Source organism: Capsicum annuum, chromosome 3, assembly GCF_002878395.1.
Source record: "Capsicum annuum cultivar UCD-10X-F1 chromosome 3, UCD10Xv1.1, whole genome shotgun sequence".
In the NCBI taxonomy this organism is placed as follows: domain Eukaryota; kingdom Viridiplantae; phylum Streptophyta; class Magnoliopsida; order Solanales; family Solanaceae; genus Capsicum; species Capsicum annuum.
Genome location: NC_061113.1, coordinates 163,736,141 through 163,760,298, shown reverse-complemented (window position 1 = coordinate 163,760,298; position 24,158 = coordinate 163,736,141). Strand labels below are relative to the sequence as shown.

General features: G+C 36.1%; 1 protein-coding gene across 1 annotated transcript; it reads left to right on the top strand.

Annotated features, from left to right (window-relative positions):
- Window positions 1-19,901: 19,901 nt before the first annotated feature.
- LOC107853077 (phosphatidylinositol 4-phosphate 5-kinase 6-like) lies at window positions 19,902-23,476 on the top strand. Its single transcript, XM_016698091.2, has 8 exons — window positions 19,902-21,097; window positions 21,343-21,510; window positions 21,596-21,761; window positions 21,863-21,979; window positions 22,056-22,249; window positions 22,350-22,480; window positions 22,687-22,765; window positions 22,893-23,476. The coding sequence occupies exons 1-8, from the start codon at window positions 19,950-19,952 to the stop codon at window positions 23,179-23,181; spliced, it is 2,292 nt and encodes a 763-aa protein (XP_016553577.1). The 5' UTR covers window positions 19,902-19,949; the 3' UTR covers window positions 23,182-23,476.
- The last annotated feature ends 682 nt before the right edge of the window (window positions 23,477-24,158 follow it).

The window sequence follows — 24,158 nt, the reverse complement described above, 5'->3', positions numbered from 1 at the left end:
TGGTGCATATTGGTATATATGAAGAGAGGAGGAACAAGTGCTTTAAATATGTTTATATTGGTTATATACAGAGGTATTTTCCTTCTTGGGTTAATTTTGGAGTAAATAAGATTCTTATTACTACTTAATATACTCCTGCACCAAAGGGTACTACTTTTATTTCTGGCTTTGACATTGGACAAAATTGTCTTTATGCTCTTGCCACTCACCAGGATTTTGAGGCATCCCCTGATGTTGTTACTGGTACAGTTAAATTTTTCTATTATGATGTATTTTTCTACTTGATCATGGGTCTACCTTCTCTTATGTGGCCCCTTATGTGGCTATCTATTTTGGTTATGGCCCTTAGTGTATTCCAGCTTCTTTATGTATGTCAACCCTGATGGGTGACTCTATTATGGCTAGAAGGGTCTATAAGGGTTATGTGATGTCGGTTTGTGGTGAGGAAACCTTGGTGGATCTAATAGAATTGTATATTTTAAACTTTGATATGATTTTAGGGATGGATTGGTTGCATTCATGCAATGCGTCTCTTGATTATTAGACCCAAAGAGTCATTTTTCATTCCCTATTAAGCGATTGATCGAATGGGAAGGTAGTTCCCTAGTTCCTAAGGGAAGGCTCATTTCGTATCTTAGAGCTTGGAAATTGGTTTCTAAGGGGTACCTTTATCAGTTAGTGTATCTTAAGGATTCTAGATCTAAAGATCTTTTTTGTGGACTGTTCATATGGTCTGTGAATTTCCTGAGGTGTTCCTTAATGATCTACATAGTCTTCCTCCCGATGGACAAAACAATTTTGGGATTTATCTTCTTTTGGAAACTCTTCCTATTTTTATCCCTCCTTATAAAATAGCTACGATTAAGTTGAAAGAACTTAAAGAGAAATTGAAAGATCTTCTAGATAAGGGTTTTATCCATCCTAGTGTTTCTTCTTGGGGTGATCTAACTCTATTTGTGCATAATAAGAATGGTCCCTTCGAATGCGTATTGACTACCACCAATTGAATAAGATGACCATGAAGAATAAGTATCCTCTTTCAAGGATTGATGATCTGTTCGATCAACTTTATGGAGCTTAGATCTTTTCTAAGATTGACCTTCGAGTGGGTTACCATCAGTTAAAGATTAGGGAGGTAGATATCCCTAAGAATACTTTTCGAACCTAGTAATGTCATTTTAAGTTCTTGGTGATGTGATCTCATTTGAGTAATGTCCTAGTAGCATTTATGGGTCTTATAAACTGGGTTTTCCCTTAATTTCTAGAACTATTTGTCATTGTTTTCATTGATGATATTTTGGTATATTCGACAAGTGAGGTGGATCATATTGATCACCTTCATTTAGTGTTATAAACCCTTAATGAGCAATAGTTGTATGGTATATTCTCTAAGTGTGAGTTTTGGTTGAATAATGTGACTTATCTGGGTCATGTTTTTGTAGTAAAGATATCATGGTGGATCAACAGAAAGTTGTGGTAATTAAGACGTGGCCTAGACCCACGACTTCAATTGATATTTTGATCTTTTTGGGTTTAGCCAGATATTATAGAATGTTCGTGGAGAGATTCTTTTCTCTTTCCACCCCATTGACTATGTTGACTCGGTAAAAGGTAAAGTTTATGTGGTCAGAAGCTTGTGAGGGTAGTTTCAAGAAACTAAAGAATAAGTTGACTTTGGCTCCAGTTATGACCCTACCCAAGGGTATGAATGGTTTTATTGTCTATTGGGATGCATCTCGGGTGGGACTGAGTTGTGTGTTGATGCAGTATGGCAAGGTAATTGGATATGCTTCTAGACAGTTGAAGGTTCATGTGAAGAATTATTTGACTCATGATTTGGAATTATTAGTAGTAGTGTTTGCAATATAAATTTGGCGACATTATTTCTATGGGGTTAACATCGATATTTATTCTGATCATAAGAGCCTGTAATACGTGTTTACATAGAAAGAGCTAAATCTCAGGCAAAGGAGTTGGCTTGAGTTTCTAAAGAACTAATACATGAGTCTCTACTATCATCCATGTAAAGCTAATATGGTTGCTAATGCTTTTAGTAGGTTGTTCGTGAGAAGCTTATCTCATGTGGATAAGGAAAAGAGGGAATCGGTGAAGGTTATTCACCATTTCTAATCTGAGAGTCCATCTGTTGAATTTTTAGGATGGTGGTGTGATTATGTAAGAGGTGGCAAAGTCATCTCTTGGTGTTAAGGTAAAGGAGGATGAAAAATCCTAGATTTTGGTCTTTAAAAATTTCTTGATCTTTGAGCTCACTGCCATGGTTATGACTAGACCCTTTGACTTGTAGGGTGTCCTAATGAGTCATTGGGATGGTTCAAAACCAAATCAGTAAGTTTATGGCTTGATTCTGCTTTGAGTACGAATTGATCACTAAGAGGCATAAGGATACGTTATGAGCGATAATGTGTAACATAGGGTGTCCAGTGTCAGTCCCAAATTGGGTTTTGTGTTGATTATGACTGGACCCTATGATCGTAGGGTCCTATTACGAGTGATTTCAAAGAGTTATAAGAATAATAGTGTAGGGTGCCTCAGTGGTACTGCCTTGGTTATGACTCATGGTGATGAGTCGTAATGAGTTATTACAAGTCAAAGGGCTTACCCATTGTCAAAGGTGGCACTTTTTAAGCATTTAAGTTAAGAGCACTTTGGAAATTTTCCAACTTTAACCCCTTAGACCCCACGACTTAAAACCACCTTTGGGACTTCATTTCAATTCATGCCCTTTCATTTCTATCAAACACTCATAAATACTCTCTAAAATTCTCTATTCCAGTTAAAGCGAGGGTTCCAAAATAGGTAATCATCTAAGGTTCCAAGGGTGATTTCTTCTCTAAATTTCTTGGTATTTAAGGCATGTTTCTCTTCCCTCATTGTCAATTTTTTAAAATTATGTGATTTAAAGTATTGATCATGAGATATTGATGTTTAGTTTTGAACCATGGGTTGAGGGTTTTAAAAATAAATTGTTTAAATATTTTTCCATGATAATTATGAAACTATTGTGCTTAAATTGATGGTTGTAAATGTGTTGGGGTGAATAGGAACGGTGGATGGATATAGGGGTACAACGAAATCCCCAAATTAATTGGTTTGGTTTGGAAATTGGTAATAATCTCAACCCACTTGCATAATTGATTTGGTTTATGCATTATCAATTGGCCTGGCTTGTTTCATTAAGCTAATATATGGTATAAATGGTTAAATGGGTAAGGGTAGTTTTAAAAACCTTGTGGGGGTAACGAGAATCCCCCAGGTGATTTTAATAATGGAGTTTGTGGGGTACAAGTGAGTCCCCTAAGTGTTGGCTAATGAAATTGCTTGCAAGCTATGGTCGATATGACGATACCACTTAATAATGCCTTAATATTGGACTCCTAAAATTGGTTGTGTTATTATGTGTTAAATATTTTAATAGGGCAATAATGGGAGTTTTGTTAACTAACCGTGAAGGTGTAAGTTCAAAGAACTGATACTGGAAACTCATGTTTATCGACATGAGGGTTGGTCTTGATGACTATGTAATTGTGGGATACATGGGAATCCCCCAAGTGTATATTTATACATATGTATCAAGGAGGCAAAAGCGTACAAGGGAATCCCTACCATCTATGATATCTCTGGTTTATGCTGCCAATACGCATTGGGGCCCATTCAGGGGGTAACACTGGACCTATATAGCCCATGGGTAGATTTGTGATGGTAAAGCTACACAAACTCAGGTTAAGATTTTAAAGTTCATTCTTATCCCGTTCCCTATCCCAGCAAAATATATATGTATATATATGAATATGCATGGATGTATACATGTTCTTTGGTTTGACTTTGTTTTAAATTGATGATATTATTTTATCCTTATCCCTAAGTTACATGCTAGCATTCACCCTTCTAACTATCTTCGGATGTTGTATCCCCACGCGATGCAGGAACTGACCATACTTCTACTGATCTTGCACATTGACTAGGATTCAGGATCAGCTCGTGAGTTAGACTGAAGTGGTGAGCTTTAATACTTTGAAAGTCCTTATTTTATGCTTTGTTTTACTTTATGTTTTGACTATTTCTTTGAACTTGGTTTTTTTCTATGGTCGGGGGCATATCCCGACTTGATATTCTTTGATTTTGGTTAGTGGCTTTGTTGGAAATTACTGTGAATGCGGGTGCAGATTTTGGTGGATGTTTAAATTCTTATGTTAGAATCTTTGTGTTTTATTCTTTTATCTTTTTACATGTTTGGAATCCATCCAAAATGGTATGTAAGGTGCTTGGTGGTTGGGGTAATGAGGGTGGTGTCTAGTCCTCGGTGGACTTGAGATACCCGTGACGGCCATGCCCTGGTTCGGGTCATAACAAAGATGGTATTAGAGCCTAGGTTCATGGTCAATTGGGTGCCCACAAAATTGTATCAAGTAGAGTCTCGTTTATGGGTGTGTAGCATGCCGCACTTATTAGGGAGAGACTATGAGGCATTTAGGAATATTTTTCTTTCTTACTGATCTAATTTGAGCTGTAGAGTCCAAGGTATTGAATTCTTCTGATTCTCATTTGTTCAACTTTCAAATCATGCCTCCTGAAAGATCTAATGTTCGTGGGAACTCTTCTGTACAGTCTGAGGACAATGTGGACGGAGCTCATCCTACTCCAGGAGTTCATACCCGGTCCTAGATGCTAATTGAATTCCTTATTTTATAAAGAAATAAGAACCATACTTTGTCTATTCCCACGTTCTATCTCCCTACGACAATACATGTATTCTAAGGGTGATCAATTCTCAAAATAGTTAATTTAAGAATAAACAAACAATCTTAATGATAAGAAATTAAAAAAAATTAATTCAAAACAAAAGTAGTCATGATCTTGGCCTTAACCCCAGAAAAAGAGTTTTAGCCTTTAATGGAAATATTTATCATCCAATCCCTTGGATAGATGATACAAACCATAAAGAAACTAAATTAAAGAATGATAAAACCTAAAAATAAGTTGTGGTAGCCTCCAATGCTCCAAGATGTCCAAAAGTATGTAAAAAATAATGTGACATAACATGTATTTATAGTATAGGAGTAAGCCCATCCCGTGTTGGACAAGAAAACCTTCAGCTATTGAGTCCAGGAGTGGAGAGGGCGTCGCCTTGGCTAAAGCCCCGCTCCAGGCAAGGCTGCGCCCTGGTTTGAGTGCCGCTCTAGGAAAGGTGTTGCCTCCATATAACCTTGGTTCCCTGTTTTGATGCCTTCTGAATTGTTTGAATTCCTGCATACGCCAAAACTCCTTCACATGCGCCCTCACTCTCCCCGGACATTCCAGGTGTCCAAATTGGCATCAAGTAGCATATTGTGCTTCCGTGATCCATTCCAAGTCTTTTTGAGTAATTTACACTTGATTTAAAGCTTGTATATACTTAATATATTATCATAATCAATTCAGCAATAATACTATAGCATTAAGAACAACAATTTAGAGCTCAAAATAGCACAACATCCAAGACGGAGAACTAGAAACACGAGCTAAGCATAAGCTTCATTCACTTTGATTTCTAACTTATTGTTTTGACTATTGTCTTGATCCAATTGATACTTGAACATTACCAATAAGTTGTTTCATATATAAATACATAATAACAACCTTATGAACTCATTAAACACGTTAGAACCCAACACAATAGACTAGACAAACACCTAGCTCAAGTTAGTCACAATAGTTTTCTTGGATGAATTCTAAATGATCAATGTGAATCAAAACTTGTTTGAAATCATCATGAAGCATTATAAACGCATACTTGGACACTTATATGGTTATTTATATCATTATCAGCACACTAAGCACATGGATTATCCTAAAAATAAGGCTAAAAAGACTAGAATAGTGACACTTGAATGCATAAATACACCCAACATCATAGTTCTTCTTATCCAATGTCATCTGATGATTGATGTTTGTAGTGTTGCAATGGTTCTAGGGCACAGTTTGCCTAATCTCAGGCTAATGGGGCTCAGTCATCTTTATTATATTCTCCATACAGGTTTTACGGTCGGTTGCACCATGGATTTTATGATAAGAAGAGGGATAGGTGTTTTAGATGTGGTCATCCAGGGCATATATTAATGAACTGTCCCGTGGGTAAGGTTGTTTCTTGGGCTAACAAGGTTTTTGTTTCCTTTTTATTAGCTCCTGCACCACGGGGTACCCTTTCTGGCTTCGACACTAGTCAAAACTCTTTGTATGCTCTCACTATCCATTAGGAGTGTAAGGTATCTCCGAATGTTCATTACTGTTTTGTTGAAACTCTTTTCCCATGATGTGTATTATTTACTTGATTCGATTCTACTCTTTCTTAAGTGGCCCTATTTGTGGCTATGTATTTTAGTTTTGGTCCCGAGTGTATTTCAAACCCCTTCTATGTTTCTAACCAGATGGGTGACTCTTTGGTTGCTAGAATAGTTTATAGGGGTTGTATTGTATTTGTTGGTGGTAGAGAAACTCTGGTAGATCTGATAGAGTTATACATGGTTGATTTTGATGTTATATTGGAGATGGATTGGTTGCACTCATTCTATGCTTGATTAGACTGTTGAAACCATACAGTTATTTTTTAAATTCCACAATGAGTTGATTATCTAATGGAAGAGGAGTTCCCGGGTACCTAAGGGAAGGTTTATATCATATCTTGGAGCCCAAAAATTAATTTCTAAGCGGTTTCTCTATCATTTAGTCTGGGTTAGTGATTCTAACTTTGAGAGTCCTTCTTTATATTCCATCCCTGTGGTAAAGAAATTCCTGAGGTATTCCCTGATGATGATCTTCCTGATGTTTCTCTCGATAGAAAGATTGATTTTAGGATTGATCTTATTATGGACACTCGGCCGATCTCTATTCCCCCGTATAAAATAGCTCTAGTGGAGTTAAAGAAGCTTAAGGAGTAGTTAAATGATCTTCTAGACAAAGGATTCATCGTTCCAGGCATATCCTTGTAGGGTGCACCGGCATTGTTCATGTGTAAGAAGGATGGTTCCCTTCGGATATTTATTGACTACCAATAATTAAATAAGGTGACGATAAATAATAAGTACTCTCTTCCAAGGATATATGATTTGCTCGACCAGTTACAGGGTGATAAGTTTTTCTCCAAGATTTATCTTTGATTCGGGTATCATCAGTTAAAGATTAGGAGGTAGATATCCCTAAGACTGCCTTCTGAACTCGGTACGGTGATTTTGAATTTTTGGTAATGTGTGGATTGACCAATGCCTTAGTGGAATTTATGGACTTGATGAATAGTCTTTTGTCAGTTTTTGGATTAATTCATCATTGTATTCATATATGATATTTTAGTGTACTCTAAGTGTGAGGCAGATCATGCCAACCACCTTTACATTATGTTGCAGACCTTGAAAGATTAGGATTTGTATGCTAAGTTCTCTAAGTGTAAGTCCTGGTTGAATGTTGTGACTTATCTGGGCCATGTTGTATCTAGTGAAGGGATCATAGTGGATCCACAAAAGGTTGCCGTGGTTAAAAAGTGGCCTAGACCCATAACTCCAATTAATATTTAGAGATTTTTGGGTTTAGCTAGTTACTACAAGAGGTTTGTAGAAAGCTAATTTTCTATTGTTTCTCCATTAACAAAGTTGACATAGATGAAGGTGAAGTTCTTGTGGTTTGATGCTTGTGAAGATAGTTTTGAGAAGCTAAAGGATAAGTTGACCTCGGCTCCGGTCATGACTCTCCCAGAAGGCACTGATGGTTTTGTGGTCTGTTGTGATGTATCCCATATGGACTGGGTTACATTTTGATGCAACATGGTAAGGTGGTTGCATATTCTTCTAGGCAGTTGAAGGTTCATAAGATGAATTATCTGACTCATAATTTGTAATTACTAGTTGTAGTTTTTGCATTAAAGATCTAGTGTCACTATTTATATGGGGTTCAAGTGGATATCTTTTCAGATCACAAGAGCCTGCAATATGTATTAACATAGAAATGGCTTAATCTCGTGTAAAGAGGTGGCTTAAGTTGTTGAAGGACTATGCCATGACTCTTTACTACCACTCGGGTAAAGCAACATAGTTATTGATACTCTTAGTAGGTTATCCATGGGGAGTCTAGCTCATATGGATGAGGATAAGTGGGAATTGGTGAAAAATATTCACCATTTGGATAACCTTGGAGTTCGTCTCTTGGACTTAAAAGATGGTGGTGTATTTGTGAAAAAGGTGGTGCAATCACCTCTTGGTACTGAAATAAAGGAGTAACAACTATTAGATCCTATCTTGATGAAGACTAAGAGAGATGTAGTTCAGCAAAAGGTAGTAGATTTTGAGATTAGTGGTGATGATATCTTGAGGTACCAAGGCAGATTATGTGTTCTCGATATAAATGGATTACGAGAGAGGATGTTGGTTGAGGATCATGAGTTATGTTATACCATTCATCCCAGTTCGATGAAGAGGTATCATAATCTTAAGTAGATTTATTGGTGGAACAATATAAAGTGAGATATGACCAGTTTTGTGGCTAAATGCATGGTGTGTCAATAAGTGAAGGTTGAGCACTTGAGGCCTGGTGGGTTGACTTAAGAGATTGAGTTACCTGTAAGGAAGTGGGAGATAATTAATATGGATTTCGTTACTAGTCTTCCTTAGTCTTAAAATTAGTTTGATTCAATTTGGGTTATTGTGGATAAGATGACTAGGTATACACACTTTTTGCCAATAAGGACTAGTTATTCTATTGAAGATTATGTGAGGCTGTTCCTTTAAGAGGTCATAGAGTTTTATGGTGCGCCTATTTCTATTATTTTGGATTGTGGTACTCCATTTTCATTGTACTTTTGGCATTCATTTTAGAGAGGTTTGAGGACTAAGGTAAGCCTTAGTACTGCTTTCCACCCATAATTGGATGGGCAAGTAGAAAGGACTATTCAGACATTAGAAGATATGCTTTGAGCTTGCGTGATTGACTATGGTGGTAGTTAGGCTGGTCATTTTCCTCTTATAGAGCTTGCATAATAATAGCTACCACTCTAGTATCGGGATGACTCTATTTAAGGTGTTGTATGGTAGGACGTGTAGATCTCTTATTGGGTGTTTTGAAGTTGGTGAGGCTGAGATGTTTGGCCCAAATTTGGTACACCAAAAGATAGAGATGGTGAAGGTGATTCGGTATAGACTTAAGCTACCTAAAGTTGCCAAAACTCCTACTCAACTGTGAGGCAAAGGTAGTTAGAGTTTATGTTGGTGATTGGGTGTTCTTAAAGGTGGCTCCCATGAAGAGAGTATTGGAGCTCTATTCATTCGATATTTCATATTTTGATGTTGAGGAAGTGTATGGGATATCCTTCAATGGTTGTTCCTTTGGAGGAGGTGGGTATTTAGAATTCCTTATCTTATGAGGAAGTCCCAATTGAAATTTTTGATTGGCAAGTTCATCAGTTACGAACAAAGGACATTGCTTCGATAAAGATTTTATGGAGGAACCACAAGGTGGAAGAGGCAACTTGGGAGGTCGAATCGGACATGAAGTCCAAGTACCCATTCTTGTTTCCCTCTCCGGATAATTATGATTAAGGTATGTTCATTCTTTGACATCTTTGTTTTCTGACTTTGTTAAAGAAAAGAGTGGTTTCCTTAGCACTATTATTTTTTGTCTTTGTTAAAGGTAAGAGTAGAGATAGGTGAACTTAATTCATTCTAATAAATGTCTTGTCCCATTATTCGAGGACAATGATCCAACTGGTGGAGAATTAAAACACCCTAGATTTTTTTTCTCTTAAAAATTCCTTGAGCTTTGAGCTCACTGCCCTACTTACGACTAGACCCTATGAGTCGTAGGGTGTCCTGATAAGACATTGGGATGATTCATAAATAAATAAGTAAGTTTGTGGCTTGATTCTGCTCAGGGTATGAGTGCCTCGCTAAGAGCAGTAAGGATATGTTACTAGTCATAAGGTTTAATCATAGGGAGTCTAGTGTAAGTCCCAAATTGGGTTCTGTATTGATTATGACTGGACCCTATGAGTAGTAGGGTCCTATTTGAGTAGGGTCAAAGAGTCTTAAGGATAACAATGTAGGGTGCCTTGGTGGTACTGCCTTGGTTACAACTTGTGGTGGGTCATAAGGAATGGTTATGAGTTAAGGGGTTGATTGGTAAACAAAGGTGGCATATTTTCAGCTTTTAAGTTGAGGGCACTTTGAAAATTTCCCCATTTTAACCCCTTAGACCCACGACTTAAAACCACCTTTGGGACTTCATTATCTTTCTAGTTTCTATCAAACACTCCCAAATACTCTCTAAAATTCTCCATTCTAGTTAAAGCTAGAGAGGTGGTCATCTAAGGTTCCAAGTGTGCTTTCTTCTCTAAATTTCTTAATATTTGAGTCATGTGACTCTTTCCTCATTGTAAAATTTATAGAAGCATGTGATTTAAAGTATTGTTCTTGAGATATTGATGTTGGGTTTTGAACTATGGGTTAAGGGTTTTTAATATAAATTGGTTAAATTCTTTTTTCTATGATAATTACTAAACTATTATGCTTAAATTGATGGATGTTAAATGTATTGAGGGGCATGGGAATGGTGGATGGAAATAGGGGTATAAAGGAATCCCCAAATTAATTAGTTTGTTATGGAAATTGGTAATAATCTCAACCCAATTGCATAATTGATATTGGTTTGAGCATTAACACTTGGCCTGACTTGTTTCTTGAAACTAATGCATGATATAAATGGTTAAATGGGTAAGGATTTTTTTAAAAACCTTGTGGGGTACATAGAAATCCCCAAGTAATTTTAATAATGGAGTCTGCAGGGTACATGAGAATTCTATATGTGTAATGAAATTACTTACAAACTATGATCGGCATGATGATACAACTTAATAATGCCTTAATATGTGACTCCTAAAATTTGTGGTTGGATTATCTGTTAAATATTTTAATTGGGCAATAATGGAAGTTGTCATGAAGATGTGAGTTCGAATAACTGATACTGGAAACTCATGTTTGCTGGCATAAGGGTTGGTCTTTATGACCATGTACTTATGGGGTACAAGTGAATCCCTTAAGTGTATACTTGTATATATGTATCATCGAGGGTGATAGGTACAAAGAAATCCCCAGCCATCTATGATATCTCCAGTTTATATGACTAGCATGCACTGGGCCTATTCAGGGGGTAACACTAGACCGATATAGCCCATGGTGGATTTGTGATGGTAAAGCAATACAAACTCAGGTTAAGGTTTTAAATTTCATGCTAAGTTCATTCCCTATACCAACATTACATATATGTACATACATGGATATGAATGGATGTGTACATGTATTTTTTTTTGACTTGGTTTTGAATTGATGGTATTATTTTATCCTTATCCTTGATTTACATGCTAGCATTTACCCTGCTAACCATCTTCGGATGTTGTATCCCCACACGATGCAGGAACTAGCCATACTTCTACTTCTCCTGCACATTGATAAGGAATTTTTATTAGCTCATGAGTCAGACTGACATGGTGAACTTTCATACTTCGGATGGCCCCATTCATGCTTTAGTTTACTTCATGTATTGACTATTTCTTTGGACTTGGTTTTTGTCTATGGTCGGGGGCATATCCCGACTGGATATTCTTTGATTTTGGTTAAAGGCTTTGTTGGACATTATTATGGACTTGGGTGCGAATGTTCGTCATTGTTTGAATTTTTATATTATAATATTTAAGTTTTATTCTTTTATCTTATTATATAATTTGAATCCATCCAAAATGGGATTTAAGGTTCTTGGTGGTCGCGGTAATGGGGGTAGTCTCCGATCATTGATGGACTTGAGATACCCATCACAGCCAGGCCTTGGTTTGGGTCGTGATAGAGAAGAAAGTGTTAGACCCTATTTTAATAGAGTCAAAGAGGATATAGGTAGGTAGAAAGTGATGGCTTTTGAGAGTGGTGGTGATGGTATTTTGAGGTACCAAGATAAATTATGTGCTCCCGATGTTGATGGGTTGCAAGGAAGAATTTTAGCCGAAGCTCATGAGTTGCATTATACTATTCATCCTAGTTCGATGGAGATACATCATGACTTAAGAGAAATTTATTGGTGGAATAACTTAAATAAGGATGTGGCTAATTTGTGGCGAAGTGCATGGTGTGTCAGCAAATGAAGATGGAGCGCTTGAGGCGCAGCAAATTATTTCAAGAAATTGAGCTGCCTGTATAGAAATGAGAAATAATTAATATGGATTTTGTTATCGATCTTCCATGGTCTCACCAGCAATTTGATTCAATTTGGATCATTATGGATAGGCTGACTAAGTCTGCTCACTTCTTGCTAGTAAGGACTAATTTCTCTTATAAGGATTAGGCCATGTTGTTCATTGAGAAAATCGGGAAGTTACATGGTGCTCCAATTTCCATCATATTTAATCGATTTACTTAATTCTCTTCTCACTTTTGGTGTTCCTTTCAGAGAGTTTTGGGGACTAAGTTGTGCCTTAGTACCTATTTCCACCCGCAAGTAGATGGGCAAGTGGAGAGAACCATTTAGACATTGGAGGATATACTCAGATCTTGTATGGTTGACTATGGTACTAGTTGGGTTAACCACTTGCCTCTCATAGAATTTTCCCACAACAACAGTTATCACTCTAGCATTAGTATGGCTCTATTTGAGGCCTCGTATTGTAGGAGGTGTAGGTTTTCTATTGGGTGGTTCAAGGTTGGTAAAAATAGGTTATTTGGCCCTAATTTGGTTCACCAAGCCATGAAGAAGGTGAAGGTGATTCGGGATAGTCTTAAGACCTCCCAAAGTCGCCAAAATTCCTACGTGAATATGAGGCGAAGGGAGTTGGATCTTCATGTTGGTGAATGGGGGTTCTTAAAGGCGTCTCCTATGAATGGCGTGATGCGGTTTAGGAAGAAGAGGAAGCTAGTCCTCATTATATTAGTCCATTTTTGGTTTTGAAGAAGGTTGGTAATGTTGCATATGAATTGGAGTTTCCTTCTAGATTAGCCTCTATTAACCTAGTCTTTCATGTCTCGATGTTGAGAAAGTGTGTGGGTGATCCTTCGTTGGTTGTTTATTTAGAAGGTGGGGGCAGTTTGAATTTCTTTCCTTATGAGGAAAGTTTGGTGGAGATCTTGGATCAGCAAGTCTTTCGGTTACAAACGAATGATGTGACTTTGATAATGTTCTTTGGAGGAACCAAAAGTTTGAGGAAGCTACTTGGGAAGCTAAGAAGGAGATGAAGTCCACATTTCTGTTCCTATTTCCTATTCCCGAAAATTATGCTTAAGGTCTGTGTGATCATAACATCTTTGTTTTTTTGTCTTTGTTGAAGGTAAGTGTGGGTACGTTTTATTGTTAAATCATGATAATGGATTCCTTGATCCATCATTCAAGGACGAATGATCCTAAGGAGGGAGAATGAAATACCTCATTTGATGATCTATGATAATTTCAAAAATTTATCCTGATTACGACTTACCCTACGAATTGTAGGTAGTCTTGGTGAGTTATTGGACTAAAATTGTAGCCTAAAATTATGGATGTGGCTAAGTTATGTTCTTAGTACGAGTGGCTCACTAAGAGTCGTAAGGACTCGTTACTAGTCATTTTGTGCAAATCGTAGGATGTCTAGTGTTTACCCTAAAAGATTTATTTGTTGACTACGATTGGACCTAATGAGTCATAGGATCCCATTACAAGTCATATTAGTTGAGTCATAGGATCAATAGTGTGTTTGTTACGTTGAAACTGTCTTGGTTGTGATGAATCATAATGAAACCCTACTAGTCGTATAGTGACCCGTAGACACTGACAACCAAATTTCAGCTTTTAATTTGAGGGTACTTTGAACAATTCCCTTCTTATCCATTTAAAACCCCACGTAAATAAAGCACTTAAGAGGGTTATTTCTTATTCATAACATAATTAAATACTCTCAGAACGCTCTTAAATCCTCTCAAGCAAGATACTTATGGTTTTCAAGAAGTAGGTCACTCAAGGGCTCAAAAGTTGAATTCTTTTCGTGAAACATGGTATTCCAGGCATGTTACTCTTCCCTAAGTTCTTTTTGTTTTAAAGCATGTGTTTTAAATTATTATTAATAAGGTTTTGATTTTGGTTTTGAAACATGGGTTGAGGATTTTGATTTCTTGTTATTGAGCAATGTTTCCCATGGTTTACCTATGATTGTTCATGCTTTGAGTATGGTTTTGAACTGGTGGGGTGCATGGGTGTGGTGAATAAATGAGAGGTTGTGATTTCCCCCAAGATGTGACTTCTGAAGTGGTAAGACCTTAACCCTATATTGTGAAATTGGTTTTGGATATGTAAAGTATGTATATTGAACTACTCTTGAACTATTGTATTATGTGAAAAGTCAATGCAGTCTAATGATTTTGAATTAAACCTTTTGGTGTTGTGTAACTCCCCAAGTTTATGCATAATTGAACCTAGGGGGCTATGAATTTCCTTACATAATGAAATTTCTCCGACATATTGATGTTACCTTGCAAGTATAGTTGGTACGACGATACCAACAATGTATGCCTCAATGTGTATCATGGTTAAATGAATGAGAATATGTGATAAATTATTTAATTAAGCTTTAATGAGGGTTGTGTAGATGAGTCATGAAAGTGGAGGTACCGAGGGACCAATAATACTAGAAACCACGGTTGCTGATGCAAGGGTCTACATGATCGGGTAGTTTGAGTCCCCCTTATTATTATCATATGATTGGGAGGTTCGAGTCCCCCACATTATATTACATAATTGGGTGCTTGTGTCACCTTGGTATGATAAGAGGTTCGAGTCCCCCATGGAGCATATGTATACCTTCTGGCTCGTGCGGCCATACATATTGGGGCCCTTCTAGCTAGAGGAAAGTTGAGCCCATATAGCCCATGGGTGCTTTCTTTTGTTATGATGGTTGAGCTACACAATCAAGGCTAAAGTTTTAAAGGGCATGCTCATCTTGGTTCCCTACCCCGACACGTGATATATATGTATTTGCATTTGATTATGTGTATTGGATTTTGGAATGGTTTTGAATTATTATCCATAACATTATTTTACCCCCAATACCTGAGTTATATGTTAGTTTTCAACCTACTAAACATCTTCGAATGTTGTATCCCTATGTGATGCAGGCATCGAAGATAACTACTTTTTCTGTGGAGAGTTAGGTGGATTGGCTTGGTTCGTCGGTTCGTTGTGGTGAAGTGGTGAGCTTACATTTGCTGAAAGACTTAGACATTTCATCAGTTCTTATCATAGACTAGAATTGAGATTTTACATTATCATTAACATTGTCATTGTCATTGTTAGGGTCGGGGGCATGTCCCGAAACTGTATTGATTCCAATTTTTTTAGAAGGCTTTGTTGGATTACTGTGGACTTGAGTGGTGATGTTGCTTTCTTTCTTTAGTCGATTGTCATCCATTGACTTATCCTGAAGTCTTCGAGTTTATCTTATAATATCTTGTTATATGTTCGAAATTCATCCGACATTAAGGTATTGCGTTCTGTTTGTTAGGTACATGGGGTGGTCTTCGGTCCTCGTTGGAATTGAGATACCCATCATGGTCAGACCCAGGTTTGGATCATGACAGGAAATTAAAAATATTATATGCACATTTTGAACAAGTCTGCTAGTTGCTAAGTACATTTTGAGCAACTATTTTGAACTTGATATGCACTTTGAAATACACTTGATGAAATACTAGTCATTTCCAATCTCCAATATTTGCTATCTAAGGTCAAACTAAGATTTGGAGGTCACAAAATCAGCTAAGAATCAAGACATGATGTTCCTTTAGAGGCAAATAAATAAAATACACTCCCTTAGGAAAGAGTTGCTATTAACTCATTGTGTATTAAATTATGAGATACTCTATAATTCGTGCCTAAGAGGTAAAATGTAGCTTCAGAAATTTCAAAGAACAAAATACTACCCCAAGAGGCAACAATTGTCACAAAATCATACATATTAATTTATAAAAGCATCTCTGACTCGTGCCTTAAAGGAAAGACTCGATTGAAGAAATAAAAAGATTGCAAAATGAGCACTAGGAAAGCTAATTGTACAAACCATTTTTGTAGTATGTTAAATAGGTAAGGGATTCTCCCATTCTAAAATCCAACAATGACTTGAAATCCAAAATTATCCAATTCAAAGTTAGTTACAAACCCTAAAACTCCTATTTAAGTAAAATTTATAAAAAATATATAATACCACAAATTACAATATTTTGAAGATAAAGAAATTATCGAAAGCTTGTCCATTTTATCTATATATCGCAAGAATTGAAGATCTTGAAAGAGAGAGCCTTGAAATAGAGAGAACCATGAAAGAGAGAAGTCTGGTGCAGAGAAAAGTGACGAGATAGAGAGAAGAGGACACGATCAGGGGCAAGGAGTGTGTCTTGTTAATATGACAGTAAAGCGATAAAGGCTTTTTATTTATGAAATTTTTCATTTAAGGACAAAAATACAAAGCTGCCCATTATGGAGGTCATCTCATATATCCTGATGTATCAACGTGATATGTTTTGTGGATGTAGATTTTTTATCTGGCAAAGTAAAGATGAAAAAAGGTACTCCCTCCATTTTAAAAAAAATCACCTACTTTTCTTTTTAGTCCGTTCAAAAAAGAATGACCTCTTTCCTTTTTTGACAATACTTTAATTTCAACTTTCTACATGACATGTTTAGGACCACAGGTTTAAAGGGCATTTTGATACATTTGACACAACTTTAATTTAAGGACACAAGATTTAAAAGTTTCCTTTATTTTTTAATTTTTTTTTCAAGTCAAAGTAGGTCATTCTTTTTTAAACGGATGGAGTATTGGGAGTTAGGTTTAACGAGTAATGGGTTAGGCATAATATTGGGTGGACAGAAGAACTAAATTGACAGCAAATTTTAATTTGGATAAAAATAGGAGTCATATGGGATAATAAGAGTGAGGACGTGGGACTTAACGCTCAAGGACAAACACATGACAATGATATCATATCAAAATTATGATGAGGGCCAAATATAACTTTTTTTACAAAAAAAAAAAAGTACGCAAAATCAGGGGCCGACCCACTTTGGTTCAAGTGGGTTGATATGAACCCACTTTGTCAAAAAATTACACCGTATATATGTGTATGTATAATCAGTTTTTATAAGTATAAAATTATATATTTAATTTTGAACCCACTATGAACAATCGAAGTGCCTAGTCCAGTGGAAGCGGGTTCAAATGTTGATATCCGTGTCCCAATTTTGAACCTCTATAGCAACAACTCTTTCTCTGAAACTTTTAAGCTGATAGTAAAGACAGTAAAGGAGCAGCCAGTAACCACATTTTTTTGGTAAAAAAAAAGTTTACTTTTTAATTTTTTTTTCTAAGAACATGCTAATTCTCCACTTCTTAGTCCCCCCCTTATTCATTATTTCCTACAACATAAAGAAAAATAAAAAATCTTATCGCCTCCAAGCAATAAACGTCAATCTCACATCATTCAAGAAATTTATCAAGTTTGTTCTTTGCTTTTTATCATCTACTTTTAATCTTTAATAGATATAAAATTATTGCGGTTATTTTTTATTTTCAAAACTTAGAAAATTTTTTTCCTTAAAATTGAAGAAAATCACAATTGATTTTCTCTTCAATTTTAGTTACTTTTTTTTACAAATTTTCAAAATTCAAATAGGTACAATAACTCTTACTTTTCTAATGAAATGTTTAATTCGGCAATATGGGTTCTAAATTAAATAAAGAGATACTTCGCTTCGATATCATTAAAGTTGCCGCAATAAATTTCATCCACTACAAATCAATTAGAAGAAAATTATCATTCTGCTAAAAAACAAAAGCAAGGAGTAAACTTGAATTCTTTACCGATAGATCCAAAAGAAAGAAAATCTATTTGGGAATATCATCCAAATGATCTTGATGAGATTAGGCGAGCATATATTCAAAGACATCCTCATCAACCTCGAGTTCGCGAGTTTTCTCAAAGAGATATTTCTGGATTAAAACAACATTTTAATCATTAATGGTATAAAATATATCATGATTGGTTGGAGTATAGTGAAACTGAAGATGTCACTTATTATTTATGCTATTATTTATTTCAAGATGAAAGCATTCATCAAGGTGGAGGTGAAGTATTTTCAAGTATAGAATTCAGAAGTTGGCACAAAAAGAAAAGATTAGATACGCATGTTGGAAGGCTGAACAGTGATCACAATTAGGCAAAGAAAAAGTGTGAAGATCTAATGCGACAAGAACAATCAATTCAACTCGCTTTTGTGAAGCCATCCAATCAAACCAAGCTTAAATATAAAATTCGTTTACAAGCTTCTATTGATGTGGTGAGACTCCTTTTGAATCAAGAATTGACATTCCGTGGACATCGTGAATATTAATCGTCATTGAATAAGGGTAACTTTCTTGAAATTCTTTCATGGTATGCAAGTCGGTGTGATAGAATTACAGATCTTGTGTTGAAAAAGGCTCCAAAAAATAATCATTTGACTTCTCATAAAATTCAAAAGGATATTGTCACTGCATGTAAACTTGAAACAATTAAAACTATTATGAAGGATCTAAATGGTGATTATATCTCATTACTAGTAGATGAATCTTGTGATGTGTCTCGTAAGGAGAAAATGACAATTGTTTTGGCAACTTCAAGAATTCAATGATCTTTTTAATGAGGTGAGAACAAATTTTCTTATTGGGGTCGCTTGCTTAAATCCTGTTGACTAATTATCTAATTTTGACATAAATAAAATATTGAGAATGGTTGAACTATATCCTGATAATTTTGGTGAAAATATAATGGTTACTCTCAAGAATCAGCTAGACACTTATATTGTTGATGTTCGTGATATTGATGAAAGATTTTCTAATCTAAAAGGACTTGGTGACCTTTCCGAGGAGCTAGTTAAGACAAAAAAACACTTTAATTATTCTCTTGTATTTCGTCTTGTAAAGTTTGCATTGTTCCTGCTTGTTGCCACTGCTACAGTTGAAAGAGCCTCTTCGGCAATGAAGTTGATCAAGAGTGAATTGAGAAATCGAATGGATGATGATTTCATGAGCAGTTGTATGGTGCTTTATGTAGAAAAAATATTTAATATTATTTCTGATGAAAGTATTATGAATAGGTTTCAAGAAATGAAAATTCGCAGAATAGTATTGTAATAATATATTTTAGTTAATCAAACTTTATTTTGTTTCATTTGTTGCGTATTTATTTTTTATAAATTGAATTCACTTGGTGAAAAGTCTGATCCGTCTTTGCGCAAAATATAACCCTTTTCAGTTTCAAAGGAGCTCTCCCACCGCGGACCAAATCCATCCTTTTTAAGAGCAATGTGATTTCAATTCCTTCTTTCGACCCTTTAAGACGCCCTATCCCAGCACCGGACAAGTACAAAACAATTTTCTAAATTTGAGAACAAAGGATTGTCTCTAGATTTATTTGAAAAAAATCTGATGTGTAAATATTGGAAAATTAGATAACCCCAAATACGCCTATCCTTACAAGTGTTACGAAGCGGTAAAAGAACGTGAATAATTCCACTGAGAAAATACATTAATTACTAGTTTAAATTCTTTGCAATCTCCACCTAATGATATTTGTTTATAATTATTTATTGAACTTAGAAGGTGTCATCTTGACCAAAACTTTCACACGTAGGGAGGAGAGAGAAAAAGAGAGAGAAAGCGAGCAAGCCGGAGCTGATAGAGAGACAATGAAAGAAAGAGAGGACATTGATTTTCGATCTCATCATCTGCATGTCTTTGCATGGCTGATCTGTTTGATGCATTTCCTCATCCAGGATAAAATTTATCAAAATCTATCTGTATATATAAAAATGCGGAAATATATATATATATATATATATATATATATATATATATATATATATATATTATCATGAAGGCTTGGGAAGCAACGGTGAGAAAAACACAAGCAGTAGCGAGGAAACGAGCCAACACAATATTTGGTACGTATGGAACATCGAACATTGAGGAAGAGATAATTGATCATGTAGATCCAGAAGAGGACATTAAGGGTCACGTGAATGGAGAGGTTTACCATTCGGAGAGGTTCCTCCCCAACGGAGATTACTATAGTGGCTATTGGGTCGACAGTTTCCCCCATGGGCATGGCAAATATTGGTGGACCGACGGCTGCATGTATGTAGGTGATTGGTTTCGTGGCAAAAAGATGGGAAAAGGCGCATTTAGTTGGCCCTCTGGTGCTATGTACGATGGGAATTTCAAGAGTGGATACATGGATGGCGAAGGCACGTATACAGGGCCTAATGGGGACTCATTTAAAGGTTCTTGGGTGATGAATTTGAAACATGGTCATGGGGTTAAAGAATACTCCAACGGAGATGTCTATGATGGGGAATGGAGTCGTGGATTACAAGAAGGAAACGGGAAGTATACATGGAAAAATGGGAATTGTTATGCAGGTGAATGGAAGAATGGTGGAATATGTGGGAACGGCAAGATGTCTTGGACAAATGGGAATGTGTATGAAGGGAATTGGGAAGATGGATTGCCAAAGGGAAATGGCACATTAAAATGGACTGATGGGAGCTTTTATGTTGGCAATTGGAGTAAAGATAAAAAAGAACAAAATGGGACATTTTATCCATCTGCATCACTGTTAGAAAGTGGAAATCTTGATTGGGATCCTCAGCAGGTTTATAATACTGATTTAATGGAATGTAGCATTTGTCCAAATGAGAAGGTTTCAATATTGCCTTCTCAGAAAAAGCTGGCAGTTTGGAGGTCTGCCAAGGCAACCGAAAACAACGTTAGGCCAAGGAGGATGTCAGTTGATGGGCGAATAGACGTAGCGCCTGTAGATAGGGAATTTGGTCGAATGCGCTTATCAGACTGTGCAGGAACGCCTCCAAGTATTTCTTTTCTGGATGATGGCATTTCCATGGATGGATATATTAGAGGGAGCCCTATTAGACTTCCTAAGTCAGCAAAAAGGCAAGGAGAGACTATTTCAAAAGGACATAAGAATTATGAGCTTATGCTCAATTTGCAGTTGGGAATCAGGTAGTTCTTTTATTTTGTGCTAATTATGTTCTTGTACATTATCTCTATAGAAAAAGCCTATACATGTATCGGAAATAAAGTCATATGAGAACCAGCATCTTCATGAAAACTAAACAGATTATTTTACACCTGTTAATTATTTAATTTCTGTCTAACAACAATAAGAAATTGGTAGATATTTGTTTGTGTTTTCATATCAAGATATTACTTGTTATGTTAGCTTCTGATGTGAAATTACGTCATAGGCATTCAGTAGGAAGGCCAGGACCAGTTCCATCACTAGATCTTAAGACTTCGGCATTTGATCCGAAAGAGAAGTACTGGACAAGATTCCCACCTGAAGGATCCAAAAGCACACCTCCCCATCCTTCTTGTGAATTCAGATGGAAAGACTATTGCCCAAAAGTTTTCAGGTAATTATGAATGATTGTTTGTCTTTTTAACTTAACACTGGATACCCTATGTATATTTTACATGATGAATGTCTATTTTTATTAGGGCTTTAAGGATGTTATTCAAAGTGGATGCAGCTGATTATATGTTGTCTATTTGTGGTAATGACGCCCTCCGGGAGCTATGCTCCCCAGGAAAAAGTGGAAGCTTCTTCTACTTGACAAATGATGATAGATACATGATTAAGACAATGAAGAAGGCAGAAGTGAAAGTGAGATTTCTATATATAGATGTGTGTGTGTGTTTATATGTGTGCTTAGTAATGAAATGATAAACATTAAAGTAACTTTTCTTGTCCATGGTGGTTCTTAGGTGCTTCTAAGGATGCTCCATGCCTATTTCAACCATGTTCATGCTTTTGAGAACACCCTAGTGACCAAGTATTTTGGCCTGCATTGTGTTAAACTAACCGGACCAGCACAGAAGAAGGTAGTGACATGAGGCCCTGCAAATAATTCTAAATGAGCACTACAACAATTTATTATTATATGCTTTATTATTTTAGGTACGATTTGTTATCATGGGGAATCTCTTCTGCACTGATTTTACAATTCATAGACGATTCGACTTGAAAGGATCAACATTTGGCCGGATGACAGATAAGCCAGAATCTGAGATTGATGCAACCACAACTCTAAAGGACCTTGATCTCAACTTTATATTCAGATTACAAAAGACATGGTTCCAAGAATTCCGAAGGTAGGATCCTTTCTAATTCTCCTTAATATCATTGCCAAAATCTAGTGCTAGTTGTATGATTTTTTTAGTAGTTGAATGTTGATATCTCTTAAAATTTCAGGCAAGTTGATAGGGATTGTGAGTTACTGGAACAAGAAAGAGTGATGGACTACAGCCTTTTAGTTGGTCTTCATTTTAGGGAAGCAGGTAGCACTGGAGACCAAACTCCTCCTGGTTATAGAACACCTACTGGTTAGTGCTTATTTTATCTTTAAATTTCTTAGAAAAGTAACTTCCTTTTCCATTTATTTCAAGTTTAATGGACATTATTTGTCATGCAACACAAGTCATTTGGCAAAGTCTGCAGGTCTTTGAGTCATTTAACTGGCAGCGTCACATATTCTCCAAATTTATATAAAACAATGTATGAAGGATTCATCATTTTCCCTTGCCTGCAGATAATGACGGGTTGGAAGATGGATCAGTTCCTCCTCTTTCTCGGGCAGACAAGGATCAATTGCTTCTTGATCCTGCTAGGTACATTTTTTTATCTTCCACATAATGAATTTTTTCTCAAAATGTACTGAAATTGACTAGCTAAAAGATGGCACTATCTTAGAATATTTTTATTACACAGCTTTTTCATGGCTTCATAATATTGCAGGTTGGCTGGCAGAAATTTGGGTCTAAACATGCCAGCACGAGTTGAAAGGACAGAGAGGAAAAATGACTTAGACTTTCAGTTAGTAGGAGAACCAACAGGGGAGTTCTATGATGTGATATTATTTTTTGGAATCATAGACATACTTCAGGACTATGACATTACCAAGAAGCTTGAGCATGCATACAAATCTATCCAATGTGACCCCAATTCTATCTCCGCTGTAGATCCAAAGGCATACTCCAGGCGCTTTCGCGATTACATATTCAAAGTGTTTACAGAGGACACCTGAAGAACCAGTTTTCGTTCCTGAATTTCAATGAAAAATGTAATATGGGGCTTGATTTATTATTACAAGGAGACAATCTTGCCAACAGCTGTATCAATTTGAAAGTTTTCTCTACGGTTGCAGCTAAAAACTAGTACACTTCCATTTCATTTTTTTTCCTTATGATTTTTAAATCTTCTTCTCATAGATATAGACTCCATTTGAGATGATAATTGTATAGAAACAGTTGTAAGAGAAAAATTACAAATGTAACTGATTTAATTGTGAGATATGTTATTTCGGAGTTATTTGCACAGTAGAATGGGTTTTCACGGAGAACCTTATAGCTTAGTTGGTTAGATACGTGAACTTCCACCTTGTTGGTAAGGTTCGATTCTCCACATTGTAATTTCTTCCACGTACCCCTTTCCTTACCCCAACTTTTTTTTTTCTTAAAGAATGGGTTTGCCCTAATATCTTTCCATTTACTAGAAGTGAACCCCCAATTTTCGACTTTGAAGATATTATAGCCGTAATTCTTTTTACCCCTCCTCCCTTGGAGCTCCCACACTTTTTTGCTTTCTTGGTTGCTTTTTTGGTGACTCAAACTCACAATCTTTTGATTGGTAGTGAGGAGTGCTTGTGTGAGGGTTTGATTTTGTTGGGTTCGAAATCGAGAGGGTGTCATGCAGGCAGAAGCTTAAAGTTTGCAAATCATAAGACAGTAAATCAAATGATAAAGAAAAATATAATACTAAAAAAATATTATTGATATGGGTGGTCAAACGACCTGCATATTAAAAACTAATAAAAAAATATAAATCTATGAGAGAAATCTCCCCTAAACTAAACTCTTTAAACGACTATATTATGGATGTTATTGTATTATGGTATGAGAAGAAATCTTCTATTTATAGATATCCAAAAACTCTTTCTCTAATGAAAAGAATTATATTTTCATTTTAGGAAAAAATAAAAGTATTTATGGTTATTTTTATTTT

Excerpts from the sequence above, each read along its gene's own strand:
- LOC107853077 (XM_016698091.2), top strand. The coding sequence starts at position 19,950 with ATGAAGGCTTGGGAAGCAACGGTGAGAAAAACACAAGCAGTAGCGAGG. Across the intron at positions 21,980-22,055 it reads CCGGACCAGCACAGAAGAAG|GTACGATTTGTTATCATGGG; the intron begins GTAGTGACATGA and ends TTATTATTTTAG. Across the intron at positions 22,250-22,349 it reads TGGTTCCAAGAATTCCGAAG|GCAAGTTGATAGGGATTGTG; the intron begins GTAGGATCCTTT and ends TTAAAATTTCAG.